This window comes from Pyrgilauda ruficollis, unplaced genomic scaffold (assembly GCF_017590135.1).
Source record: "Pyrgilauda ruficollis isolate IOZ18807 unplaced genomic scaffold, ASM1759013v1 scaffold20, whole genome shotgun sequence".
NCBI classification, from domain to species: Eukaryota; Metazoa; Chordata; class Aves; order Passeriformes; family Passeridae; genus Pyrgilauda; species Pyrgilauda ruficollis.
Window position 1 is genome coordinate 3,233,761 of NW_024519207.1, and position 14,221 is coordinate 3,247,981.

The window sequence follows — 14,221 nt, forward strand, 5'->3', positions numbered from 1 at the left end:
GCTGAACTCAAAAATGCAGAAGACCATTATGTTAACACAGGCGATGGCACGGCATTCTTACCTCCCACGACACCTGAGCACAGGCAGCAGATCTGCACGACACTTGAGGGGGCTTGCATTGATCTGGGGGTCCAGGTGCTGTAGTTATTTCACATTTTTCTGAGTAAGGTCCAAACTGTTAAAAAGGGAGGTGATACTACATTGTAAAAATGAAATTACTACTTATAAAAAACCAGTTAACCACAGTAGGGACATGTAACTGCAACCTGAAATGTTGTATTACTTCTTTATAAAATAAATTTCTGTGGACTGTGGAAATCAGGATTTATTTCAGTATCTGACTATTCTCCAGAACAGCTATAAATTTTTCTTCATTCCAGCAAATGCAACGTGAATAAATTTGACACTTCAAACTCTTGGGAAAACCGGGGAAGTACTACCCAGAGCCTTATTCTGAAGTTACATGATGGCTGCACTGGAACATAAACCAATTGGTACTGCCTATTTACACCTATGTAAAAGAAATAAAGGATTCAAAAACTGCTGAACAATGAACCATTCTTTGCAGGGTGAAGGGAAGACAAAAGTTAGGATAGTGTTTTAAAGCCTTAAGCTGCAGACCTCTCCACAAACAGTGTCAACACACCCTGACAGTTTTCAATGAAGTGTACATTATTGAACAAATCAGGACTTTGGGTACACAACTAAAAAGCTTATTCTACAGCAACAATTTATTTAAACACATTTAATATTCCAACGAGGGAAAATAGTCTTGTATTTGATAGAACATGTACTCAGAAGTTAAACTAAATATAAAAATGGAGAGTCAGGAAACATTAATTGTTATGTTCTGAACACCAACAGCTGTAAAAATAAAGGTCAATCAATTTACAAAGCTGTATATAGAAAATAATCTGCTACTTCACATCAAAATAGTGAAGTTGTAACAGTACTCTAATAAAGTACTGTTAGCATTTTCTAATGATTTCCTAATATTACTGTTCAGATAAAAGACATAATTAGCTATTTTCTCTTCCCTTCATCTAAAAATACCTTTCATTATAAACTGATGTTTAACCATCTGTTCCCACACAACAATAAGCTATGTGACCCAAAAGACTCTACATTTGGAAATCCTAATTTTAAAATTACTGTTAAATGCTTTGTTTGAAATAAAAAATCCTTAATAGTGATTGCAGTCTCTGTAATGAATTTCATTTCAGACTGCCTCCTTACCCCAGCCTTGTTAGCTGCTCTCAGTCTGAAGCTGTACATCCTCCCTGGAAGAAGGCTGCCCACTGTGCATTCAACATCAGAACCCTGGTAAACCTCTCTGTGTTCATCGCTTTCTGCCTGAAACATTTCCAGACCATAACAGGTAATGGGTGAACCACCATCTACCTGAGGTGGTCCTAGAAATAAGAAAGAAAGAAAGAAAAGCTTATTTAATTTTAACACATTGGAATACATTTGGATCCCTTACAATCTCTAACACTTGTAAAAAAATTACCCCAGCGCAGCTGAATTTCTCTCGCTCTTGGTCTACCCTGTAGCCTTGGAGGCTGGCATGGACCAGGAACCACTGCTGGTGTCTGCACCAGTAAGGAATCAGTTACCTAAAAATGAAAGATAGATTAATGAAGTTATCCCGGCCAAATCAAGAACTATCAGCTATGCCATAAGTAAAGGCAAATACCTGAGTCAGAAACAAGATCATCCCTTTTTTAATTACATCTTCAAATATGTGAGGATACTGAAGTGATCTGGTATATATTTCTCGTAATATAAACCATGCCAAAATAATCACACAATATGCAAAATTTGCTTTTGTATTTTGGTACATGTGCAAGGAGTAGAATTAAAAACAGTGGTTAATTATCAGTACAAACCTAGTACAGATGCTTGAAATATGACTTATTCAATGTAAACTCACTCTCTTTTGCATCAGACTGCAGTTTAATGAGTTCTAAACCCTAAGGGTTGTATACTTTCCATGGAAGAACCTCTCAGAAAGCTTAAGTGGGCAGAAGTGTCAATCAGAAGAGATTAAAAAAAAAAAGAGATTTCAACTTTTTCATTGCTTAGCAATACCTAATGAGCAACAAGTTTCCACCTCTGATTTGAAGTTTGGGCAAAAATTACCTACGAACATAACACATGCAGCACAGATGGCATTGACTTCTGGATGCAGACAGAAGTGAGCAGACAATGAGGGGTTATTAGCTTCAGCTTGATACAGAACAAATAGGAAGTTGGAAAGACTTCAGGTTTACAGAAGGAATGAATCTCAGAGTCTCACTTCACAGCTGGTTTCTACGTATGTTTAAGAAAGAGTGGACTGGTTTTCAGCTCCTTTGAATATATTGTTGCACTGAACAACTGATGCTACTTAAAAGGCAGAAAGTTTCACATATGTTAATGGGAAGCTGCAGAAGCATTAATTACATCTTTCTTCACAGTTCTTCTGTTGATTTCTGACACCTTCAGAGAGTGTAAGGACTTCCTGGAAGTTATTTTCTCTGTGGTACTCAGGGTTAATTCTAAATTCATGGGGTTGGGCTGTAGGGAAGTAGGTTGGCAGAGTGAAGGTCTCCAAAGACTTGTGGTCTGGTGACTGGGAAAGCACTGCAGCCAAGCCAGCATTGAAGGAGTCCAGATTTATTCTTAAGGCAAGGTGGATGTAGTAAAGGGTTATCTTTGCAGGAGACTTCTATGTGGAGGAAGAGCACATATGTTTCATGTCATAAGGCAGGGCAAGGTAGAAACTGCAAACACCAAGAATGGAAGGCTTTAAGGTTTTTGTGAGAGCAGATTGACAGTAAAGCCCTGCTGAAAGTCTGCAGAGAGCCAGGGCTGGCTTTGTTACACTTGTTGCTGAGAAGGGAGAGCAAATACAGCAAGACATTTTGGCACTGGCAGCTGATCTACACAACAGAACTGACAATACACATGTGTGTGTGTAGTGTGTGTATGTGTAAAGAAGCACAGTATGGCACAGCAAATTGTTTGGGAATACTGGAAAGTAGAGCAATGTAAACATTTAAATTGTGCTTGAGAAAGCGCAGGAAGCATAACCTTGTAAAGCTTGAGTGAAGACTTCTTCCCCTGCCTGCTAGGGTAACTTGGATATTCAGACAAGGTACTCCACTGACTACAGGAAATACATTAAATTCATAGAATCACAGAATCTTCTGAGTTGGAAGGGATCTACAAGGATCACCAAAGTCCAGCTCCTCGCCCCAAGACAGCCCCAAGAATCATACTATGTGAGACACCATTGTCCAAATGCTTTGTGAACTCTGTTATGCTTGGTGCTGTGACCAATTCCACAGGGAGCCTTTTCAAGTACCCTTCTTAAACTGCTGTATTTGGTTAGGCCTTAATAAATGACATTGTATAAATGTATCACATAGGAAAAGTATCTGTTTCTGTAAATAAGACTATCATGTCAAACAAAATACATCAGGAAATAATATTCAGATATTTTTCTTTAACAAATGAGCAGAAACTTGAACCACTGTGCAGCAATACTGGAACTTCTCTGAGGTTCTAATTATGGCTATTTTGTTAGGCACTTCTGCACAATATTTGCTTAAATATCTACTGGACCAGATTTTCTTACACAGAGAAATTTAATTTAATAAAAATATTAGCTGATATTACCGTGCTTTGTCCTCCTTCCCCAACGCAATATACACGTAACCGATAGGAAGAGCCCGGATTTAGTCGGTCACACACATGTTCCCTAGCGGCTCCGCTGTATATTGTATCCCACTTGTTTCCTGAAAGATTAGGAATAAGTGTGCAATGAACCAAAGTGTAATTTGCCACACTTCACTACCAGCCACAGCAGGTATCCTAATTTCACTAAAGTGTGTGCCTGATGTTTATTAAAAAAAACCAGAAACTGAGACTGCTTTGAATTTCCTGGAAGATCCTATAATTTCAGAGTTTCTTAGGTGTAGATCTGCTGAAGTGAAATAGCTTCCTTATTTGGGATTTACCTTCACTAGAAAAGAACTTACTTGGTCAACAAGCACATTCAACATCATAACCAAATAAACAGGAAAGATACAAAAGTAAAATTTTTAATGGAAAACAAGCTTCAAATTACATTATCATTTTGCAGGCTGTAACTAGTTTACAATTGGTGAAGCTTGTTCCTGTGTTCCTGAATGGCCCAGAACCATGTGAAATTCTGATTCCATTATTTGCTACTCTTAAATCAGAAACTCTTGAGCATTCTGTCTTTCTTTTTAAGATATTAAGCAGGGAACCTGGGGACTTTTAATTAAATCTCCAACAACTCAATACACCAGAATTTAAAGGGCTGGGAATGAAACATAATGCACAGCTCACTAAATCTGTGTGAAAGCCTTGGGTGAACGCCATTCCAAAAGTGGCTTAAGGTGGACATGTGACAGAGAGAGGAAAGCAATAGACTAACAGCCTGAGAGGGCTCCCATCATATCTGGGGGCAGTGCTCTGTCTTAATCTGACACAGCACTGAAAAAGTTTAAACTTTCATTTTTGGTGTAACTGTGTTTTTGAACTCAACAAAGCTACTTAACTAGATTTTTAAATAATTTAGCAAGATAGGTTTATGTCCAATTTAGAAATACTGTCAGTTTCCTTTCTGTATGAAAGAACAGAAAGCAAATAGCAGAAAGTTACCCCAGCTGCATCATTGTTCTCATTTAATAGTGATAAATGGAGTACAAGCTTTTATTTCATCTGCCATGCAGACAACAAAAGCTACATGTCCCTGTCTTCTTGCCCTAAAATGTCTGAAATGTGTAATTTCATTTCCAAAACTGAACAGACCTAATTACTAAGTTAAACAAAAAGCATCTCTTGCGTCACAGAATTTTGTGGCATCTCTCTTTTCTAAATCAGAGAAAAAGAGCTTCTTGTGTACAAGCATCAATGTGCCTCTATTTTCTTTTTGATGTCAGTCCCTGGGAATAACTTTCCCAGTCATAATACACATTTTTTTCTTCCCACATGCACACAGAGACAGGAAAACAAAACAAACCACACAACTGAATGCCAATGTATGATCCTAATACTTACCACTTAAGCCTTCAGACATTTCCACAACATATGTATGTATTGCTGCTCCCCCATTGTCTTTTGGTGGATCTATAAAAAACAGCAATATTCCAACTGAGGTAAGTTAAATGGCTTTATAGCTTTTGGGGAGGTTTTCCCATTGGCAAAATCAACAGACAGCTGGAGATGGGTGCTTATTTAGACAGAGAGCATCCTAGTCCAGGGCAGCAGCAAATCACTCCAAGTCCTGCTGTGTGAAAGGCAGCTCTCAGCCCTTCTGTACACTCTGCACAGGAGAAGGGACAAGGGAATCGCCCCTGGGAGATGCCACAGCAAACATTTCAGTCTCAAGTGCCTGACTATGGATTCAGGGACACAGACTCTAATGGTCATGCAATTTGGACTGCAGACAGGAAAAATTATCATATGGATTTGTATATAAAAATATTTTGAAATTATTTAAGGACAGAATTTCAAAAGCCTAAATATTTTGGGATGGAATAGAATAGGCAAGAGCTCTACACTGAAGACTTATCTCTTAACTTCTAATATATCACTTGAAATTGAGTGCACTATCCTCCCTGGTACAGTATTCATGTACAAGATACAAATCTACAGACCTTTCTTGGACATATACTCCTAATACTGTTTCTCAAAGATGACTTAGAAAACAGCAAAATTAAAGTAATGTGAAACAACATTTTAAACAAATATAAAGACAGCATTATACTTCAACACAGAAGGGCACTCCTGCCTAATCATCACATTATGCTTGTGCTGGATGAAGTGATGTTGGCTCTTAGGCAAGGGTTATGTATCATAAAATGCCAGCTAAATAAAATGAGACTTAGACGGCAGATAGCACTTTTTTGGTTGGAAGGAAATTACTCCAAATGGAAAGTAAAATTGTCACAATAATTGCCACATAGAAAGAGCATCACTGTTCCAAAGACTATTAAAAGTTTTATATATAAATTGATATTTTAGGTAGCTTTTGATATACAAATAAGGTATTTTCAATAACTTCATACATTATGCATTGTACATAAAAGATCAAGTATCAGGTCCTGATGTAGCAAAGCACTCTGGGAAGATGTAAGGCTGGACCTGCTGAGTACTATTTGTACTCTACAAGTAAATTTCTTATTACTGATGCTAAAGAATTAAACACATTATTAAATGGAGATAGGTAAGAAGTGACAATAAATGTAATATTTTACTGTTTGGTTTTCTGCTAAAGTACTGCATTGCACAGTACTGTTCAACCTTCTCCTATTTTACAGCATAAGGCTAAAAATTCCTGAGCTTAAGGAAAAGTTTCTCAACATCCTTAGAGAATAAAAATTTATCTCGTAAAACCAAATAGTTTGAAGATACAGGTTGAACTTCAATCTTCTCTTTCAATAACAATTCAGAATGTCATGCACCTACTCTTTGTGTCAGAGAAACAGAACTTCTTAGTATATCAATTAACCACACTAAGTCCTCTGCAATAACAGTCCCTATCACAATTAGCACATTATTCTTCCCATATAATTAGCTGTACTGCCACACTAAGTATTTTGAGTCAGTATTTTTCAATATAAATGGATCATAACGGCTCAGTTGACTGAAGTGTTACTAAAGTAAAACCTGACCTTCTGTATAAAAAATATTTTATATATATAATATATATTAAAATACATAAGAAATACCCTAATTAGAGCTGGAAAACATTCTTACCCCAGATTATTTTAAAACTCTGTGCATGAATTTTTCCTTTCACTGTGGGTTTTGAAGGTACTCCAGGTTTGTCTGGACAAGTAATGTACTCCACTGTCTCACTTGGACTGCTCTTCCCTTCTGAGTTATAAGCAATGACCTGCAAATATATATTAAATACTATAAACACATTGGATAGTGCTATGCTATTCACTGTTTATGATAAGGACAAATTGATTTATATATCATATATAGACACACATATAATAAATTAACACAAAAACTAAAGTTATTATATACATTCATTTTACATTTTCCTTAGTCCCATAGTTAGACAATCACTATACTGAAAATATAAATGCATGCAAATTGCCAGAAAAAACCAAATCCTTAAAAAAATTCCTCCCACGCTAGTAGAGCACCTTCTTTTACATAAATAGTGAGATAGAAAAAGTGTTTATATGGCTAACTTGTATTAACAACAGCAAAGGGATTTTATAAACTCTTCAGTCCCAAGGATTATTATGGCAAAGGTTGTCATGAAAGTCATGTGAAGGGCAAGGAATTATATTTGTCAAGGGTAAATTGTGTTTAACCAGCCTGAGTGCTTCCATGATGCAACAACTTGCTTAACAAATGGGGGAAAGCTGGGGATATCATCTAGCCGAATTTTAGTTCGATCTCCACAACAACTACACAGACAAGCTGGTTGAGATAGAACAGATGGACCACAAGATGGCTGTAGAAAACCTGACAGAATGCCAGGCTCAAAGGGTGTTGGCTAATGGTTTGAAGAAAAATTAGCAGCTGCTCATGAGTGGATTTCCTCAGCAGCCAATCCAATGTCAGATTCTATTCATTATCTTTTGGATGACAGGAGTGAGTGATTCTCCCAGATTTGCATATAGCACCAAACTAGGAGAAGACAAACATAGGCTGGAGAGAAGAGCCATCATACAGACTTTGACAGGCTGAAATATTGCATGAACAAGAACTGTATGAGCTTTGGACAAAGATACAGTCTTGCACCTGGGATGGAATAATCCCAGCACCAGTGCAGTCTGGGGTCTGACTCTACACAGTTTTTCTTTTTTCAGCTCTGTTGAGAAGGACATTGGCATTTGAATAGGAGCAAGCCAAATTAATCAGCAAAGCATCTTGGCAGTAGTAAAACCAAATTGTTTCATGGGCTGCATCAGCAAGAATTTACCCAGCAGAACAAAGGATTTAATTATGTCACTTTACTCAGCACTTTTAAAACCATGCTTAGAATACTGTGTCCAGTTTTGGTCCTCCCAGTTCAAGAGACACTGGGAAATTGGAAAGAGTTCAGAAGAGGGCGAGCATGATGATCAGAGGATTAGAGAACCTGACATTGGAAAAAAGCTTTTTTTTTTATTCTGCCTGAGTAAAAAGAAGTTTCATTGGGAAGGATCTAATCACAGCCTTCCAACACCAAAGAGACAGTTAAAGAAGACATTAAGACATTGCCTTCCAAAGGATCTGTAATGACAGGACAAGAGCCAGCAGACACAAAGTGTGTTAGGGGAAATTCTAGCTGGATATAAGAAAAGAAATTAATTACCATCAGAACAGACAGCCCAAAGAAGTGGTTGAATCATCCTTGCTGGAGTACTGAAATCTCAGCTCAACAGGGCTGGGACAGGGTTGAACTGCCTAAGATAAGGCCTGGCTTTCTACACAAATTTGACCCAGATGATCACCAAGAGTCCCTTCCAACCTAGACTTTTCTGTGATTCTAGGAAAACAAATTCTTGCTATTTTTTACTTTGTAGTTTAGTTTAGTAAAAAGCTAAACCACCTAGGAAAAAGAAAAAAAGGAAAAAAGAAAGAGGTTTTTTCAGCTTTTATATCTGTTTTAAAAATGAGCAGAATCTAAATGATAGCAGTGATATTAGTAGACTGAGAAGAGGAAATGCAAGCTAACATGTCTCTCAGACATTAAGTCTCCCAATAGAGTTTACAGGATTAATAATCATCTGGTTGTCTTTGTGCCCTTACAAATCAAGTTAACAGACAGTTAGCATTTACGTATTATAATAAGGTTTCCAATGGTTATAAAGCTTCTTTCAAAAGCCTGAAGGAATATTACTACTAATTAAGTCTTTCCTCTGTATAATAAAAATTAAAGACATGATCAACATAACATTTGTTTCTCCTTTATGCTCCATGAATGCGTGAACAGACTTCTGTTTATTGTTTTGCTATTAAAAATAGGGTATAAACATTGGAGTTTATTTTAATGAGAAACTTAGGATGTTTAAGTAACTATACATTTACTAGTAATAAGTGTAAATCATGTGTAGTATTACTTTCAAAGGAAGACTATATTTGTGTCCTGCAAAAGCTAGTTTCAAGAGAATTAGCTACTCTTTAGTTCCTAGTAGTATGTAGTTCATATGTAGCCATAGTAGTGCTAGAAACATACTGTATATTTCAAATTACTTAAAGACTAAGTTATGCAAAAATCCCAACAAAATCATACTCAGAAGTGCAAAATATCATCTGAAAAGGAGTACTTACACGCTTTAGTGTTAACTCAAACAAATCAATCAATGCTTAAACTATTGACATTCATATTGCAAAGAGAAGCTCTTCTTCAACAGTTCCCAATTCTTCCTTAGATATTTTACTTAGTATTCTTCCTTAGTATTTTAGATATATGCATGACAACAGCTATCAATTTTTCACTTGCAGAGAGATGAGGTTATTCTGACTATGCCTCAAGTTGCACCGGGAGAAGTGTAAATTGAATATTAGAAAAAATTCCTTCACAGAAAGAGCAGTCAAGCATTGGCAAGGCTGTCCAGGGAAATGGTTGAGTCACCGCCCCTGGAGGTATTTCAAAAGTGTGCAGATATGTTGCTTAGGGACATGGTTTAGTGCTGGGTTAAGAGTTGGACTTGATCTTATAGGTCTTTTCCAACCTAAATGATTCTGTGATTCATACTGTTGAGCATATCTTTAGCTTTGTTCCAAAACCCAAGCAACTATTCAAGAGTAACTCCGAACATAGAATAGCCCATGTTTTGTGACTCTCCTTTGGACCAACTCCCACTCTGCCTGTCTTTTGTGAATTGTGTGGATCAGAGCTGGACACAGTTCTCCAGGTGTGATCTGACACAAGCTGAATACAGGGAAGATTTCTTATCTCTGCTAGCAATTCCACTGCTGAGTCAGCCCAGGATCCAGTTTGCCCGAAGGTCCCTTTCAGCAAGGTTGCTCCTAGCCTATAGTGGGCTCCTTGGTTATTCCAGCCCAGGTGCAGAACTTTGCACTTGTCTTTGTTAAACTTCATTCTGTTTTTGCTACCTCGCTCTTCTAGCCTATCTTACAGGTGTTTCTGTAAGATAGCTTTGCCTTCTGATGTGTTCATCTGACCACTCCGTGTGGTGTCACCAGCAGACTTGGTGAGGGTGCTTTCAATCCCATCAAGATCAGTTGTGAAAATGAACAGCATGGGGTCTCCTATCCCTAGGAGTTCCTAATTCAGACAGGCTGCCAGCCTGACTAGAAACCATTGATCACCACCCTCTGAGTGTGGCCTGTTGGCCGGTTTTCTACTCATCTCACATACCACCTATCCAGTTTGTGTCTTGCCAGTTTGGCCAAGGAGAAGGCTGTGGGAAACTGTTGAATGCTTGCTGAAGTTCAGGTAAAGAATATCCACTGATCACCTTGGACCAACTGGAAGTGTTACCTCGATGTAGGACATGATCAGCCTAGTCAGCCATCATTTACTTTTGGTGTAGGCTATTCCCAACTGTCTACTTTGTTTGGCTTGTAGTATCTCCTAGGAAGACTTTTCCATTTCTTTTCTAGGGACTGAAGTAAGATTAATGGGCTTGCAGTTCCCTGGGTCCTCGTTTGGGCCCCTCTTGTAGATGGGGGGTATTACATTCACCCTCTTCTGTCAGGGATATTCCCTGACCTGCATCACTTTTCAAGTGTTATAGATAGGGGTCTTGCAGCAATGTCAGCCACTTAACATCCAGAAGTGGACTGAGCCCCTCCAAAAGACCAAACCCTAGCCTTCTCACAGCTACCTTATCCTGTGATCTGGGGTCCAGTTATGCTGGTAAGGCAGAGGCAAAGAAGGTACGGAGAACTTCTGCTTTATTGGCATCATTAGTAACTTGCCTCTTTGCCCTGTTTAGGAATGGCCTCTGTATGTATTCCCTGTGCTTCTACTTCTCACGTATCTGATGAAGCATTTTAGTCATTCTTGTTATCTTTGGCCAGTTTTAGTTCTAGTTGATCCTAAGCCTTTTCTACTTCAACTCTGCCTGTCCTGGCAAGTTCTTGTAGTCCTTGGTGTCTATTTGATCATCTTCCCAGGGCCAGTATGCTTCTTTCTATCTTTTAGCCACACCCAAAAGCTCATAGGCCAGACTTCTTCCTGAACTAAAAGTTCAGCCCTTAAGCTTATTACAACAGGCTCAGCACCACAGTCATATGGATGACTTCCTAACAATTTTTTTTAATCAAGGCTGCTCCTTACCCTAACACCTTCATTGTGTTTACTGTCAAAAGAACCCATAGCTACACTCAGTAATATCACCCACGTATATGAAACAAACCAGCCAAATAAAAAACCCCAGCTGTTAAGAACATGTACTTTTGACTTGGAATTTCAAGATACCTGTAGCTCTGTTACACCCTTGCAGAGGTTCTTATCACTTCTGCAGAAAAAATAATGCAGGTTCAGCCAGTTTTAAGAGATTGAAATTGTAAGAAACTGACATCAAATTCTGTTTTCCTTAAAAATGGCCCTCCCCACTTCTGAGTCAATCTCAAACTAGTCTGGTGCCCAAACATATGAAAAAGATCTTACCCTAAATTTATATTTTGTACTACGCCTCAAATTCTTCACCGTGTAGGTAAGATCATCACCATCATATTTTGGCTTGAAACCATATCCCTGCAGAATTAAACAGGATTATTTGAAACATTATCTTTGCAGGCCAGAGGATCTAACATACTTCATACAAATAAATTACTGTTTCAAACCGTAGTTATTATGCTTCTCTGACAAAATAATAAGTGCACCTTCATTGTGTGAACACAATTTTTTTAAAAGAGGTGTAAATTCATTAACCATTTTCCAATCAGGAGAGGAGAAAAGATCAGTAAGAAAGATATATACAGCACCACTGGAAATTTTATCTAACACTTTCAAAGGGTAGAACAGTACTGATTTTTAAACAAATGCTGTTAGTCTGAAATGACATCTAGAGGGACCACACTTCATGATGCAATTGCTTTGATCCAGCTCTTACAAGACTTAACTTGCACACACAAATTCACAAAGTTATAACCAATTTAAAAGTCTTTGCAGAAATGGGGCTTAATAACACTAGACACAATTAAAAGAAGAAAGCTAGGTGGCCTGGTCACAGCAATGACAAGTCATTAGCTTAATTTCAGAAAATACAATTCCTTGTAGAATATTCTAGCAAAAATAATCATTGCTACACTAATACAACAATGTATCAAACATAGTGAGAATAAGTATTCTAAACTTACTGAGTTCTCATCCTCCATCTCTAATATATATGAGATTCCTTCATCTGATGGTGTTCCTGAGGGTTTTGTCCACTGAAGGGATAACCAAGTAACTCCAGCATTAATCAGCAAAGGACTTGCTGGTGTGGTTGGGGCAGTGCCTGAGGTATGATACAGGACTTCTTCACTAAAATCACTGTTTAAAACAGACAGTATGTAAACTAACTAGACACAATAATTAATAGCTAAAACCAAAATTCTTACTAAACACAGCTATGACAGTTTCTTGGAGATATGCACAATGGAAATTGCAAGCGCTTACAAGCAAACAAGTTAACTTGCCCACGAGTCTGTCAGTAACAAAATATCTGAACAAGGTTAACATGTTCACAATTGAAAGATTCCTTTGTATGATATAATTACAATGTTTTGCTAACCAAAATGTTTTGCTTTTTCATATTAACTCAGTATTCTAAAACACTAAAGCTCTATATGCAATAATATACTAATACCACACTGTCCTTCCTTTTCAAAGTGAAACCATGAAGACATAAAAACATTTAGGCAAGACTTCAAAACAAACTTTGCTTATGTGTTCTGAGCTTACTCTGAAGTACTGGTTTCTCTAGAGATCCAGAAAACAATAGAATAGTCTCATTCAGTGGTAAGCTACTTGAAGAGTTGATAAAATGAAAATCTTATTGCAAAAAAAGAAGTAGAGTATAACAGTAAATCTCCTAACACAACTGTTATCCTTATCTGATTTAGATTAGATACACCTTGTGGTGAAAATACAAACAAATTACATGTAAAGAGCTACGGTGGAACAGGGGGATGCAAAAGTCAGTGAACAGACAGTATGCTTGCACAGACAGCCTGACATGCATCCAGCCAGACTAAAAAGGCCCACCTGCTCTCAGCTGGCTTTGCTGCTTCAGATCAGATGTGAAGAATCACAAGCCTAAAGCTAGTCTAATTTTTTTTAACCATATGAAACAAATTTAAAAGATGTAATTTTAATCTAAAAGTTAAGGATTACCTAAGTGAGCATCAGGAAGCCCTGAAAATAAAACCCTCTGTATAGCTTAAACAAAGATACCAGTAAAATATCTCACGTGTTTTGAAACCTCACTTGCCTGAAAAATCTCAATAAAAAGCTAACTCCAATTTCACTTCCTCTCTTACTCAACCTCTGTTGCAGTGATGCACATGTTATAATTTTGGTCTGCATTGAGGTATTTTTTGGCATTTAAAGAAAAAAATCTTATAGACAACACATTATGAAGAGTGTTGATAGCACAGAAAACAGACATATTGTCTGTGAGGACTGCCAAAGAGATGTGCAGCAAGAAGGGAAAAAGTAAAAAACAAGAGAAAACTTCCAAATTTATGGGAATAGTAATTTATTTTCTTGTAAGAAGTCACAAGCAAGAAAACTTCTGGTATGGAAATCAAGTGATACCTACAATATATTTACTAAAAAAAGATCAACATTTTATAGGCAGCCTGAAGAAAGCATGAAGAGAGGTTAGATACAAGTTGTATGTCTAACTCTTTTCAAAACAAACTATCGAAGGAGTCACCTTACAAGTAGATATAAGGTAAAAAACCCCATATATCTTAAAAAGATTTAATCTCTAAACTTGCTTGGACCACTCCAAAATACACTGAAATAAACTGAGTTCCAGCTATAGCCATATTTGAACGACTATTAAACAATTCCCACAGAAGTACAGTACTATCTTTGAAAATAGATTTTATTTTCCAGTTTTCTTTAACCACTGTTTCATGTAGGTTAGAATTAAATTTAAACATTAGTAACTCAGAGATAAAATATCTTCTTGGTAAAATTATTTAGACAAAATTCTGTCTCCAGATGCCTAATGGTCTCAACAGTCTTCGTAAGGGAAAAACAGACACTCTATGCTAATAAATATGATTT

General features: G+C 37.3%; 1 protein-coding gene across 6 annotated transcripts in view; it reads right to left on the reverse strand.

Annotated features, from left to right (window-relative positions):
• FNDC3A (fibronectin type III domain containing 3A) overlaps positions 1–14,221 on the reverse strand; it is a 110,577-nt gene that overhangs the window by 11,286 nt on the left and 85,070 nt on the right. For 4 of the 6 annotated variants that reach the window (XM_041466879.1, XM_041466878.1, XM_041466881.1 and 1 more), the window contains 8 exons: positions 12,301–12,475; positions 11,609–11,695; positions 6,775–6,913; positions 5,074–5,142; positions 3,664–3,782; positions 1,511–1,616; positions 1,237–1,412; positions 62–175 (listed from right to left, as the gene is read on the reverse strand). In XM_041466879.1, the coding sequence (XP_041322813.1) occupies positions 62–175; positions 1,237–1,412; positions 1,511–1,616; positions 3,664–3,782; positions 5,074–5,142; positions 6,775–6,913; positions 11,609–11,695; positions 12,301–12,475 (985 nt within the window). The remainder of the gene's footprint in view (positions 1–61; positions 176–1,236; positions 1,413–1,510; positions 1,617–3,663; positions 3,783–5,073; positions 5,143–6,774; positions 6,914–11,608; positions 11,696–12,300; positions 12,476–14,221) is intronic. The other 2 variants (XM_041466882.1, XM_041466883.1) reach the window with 2 other exon arrangements.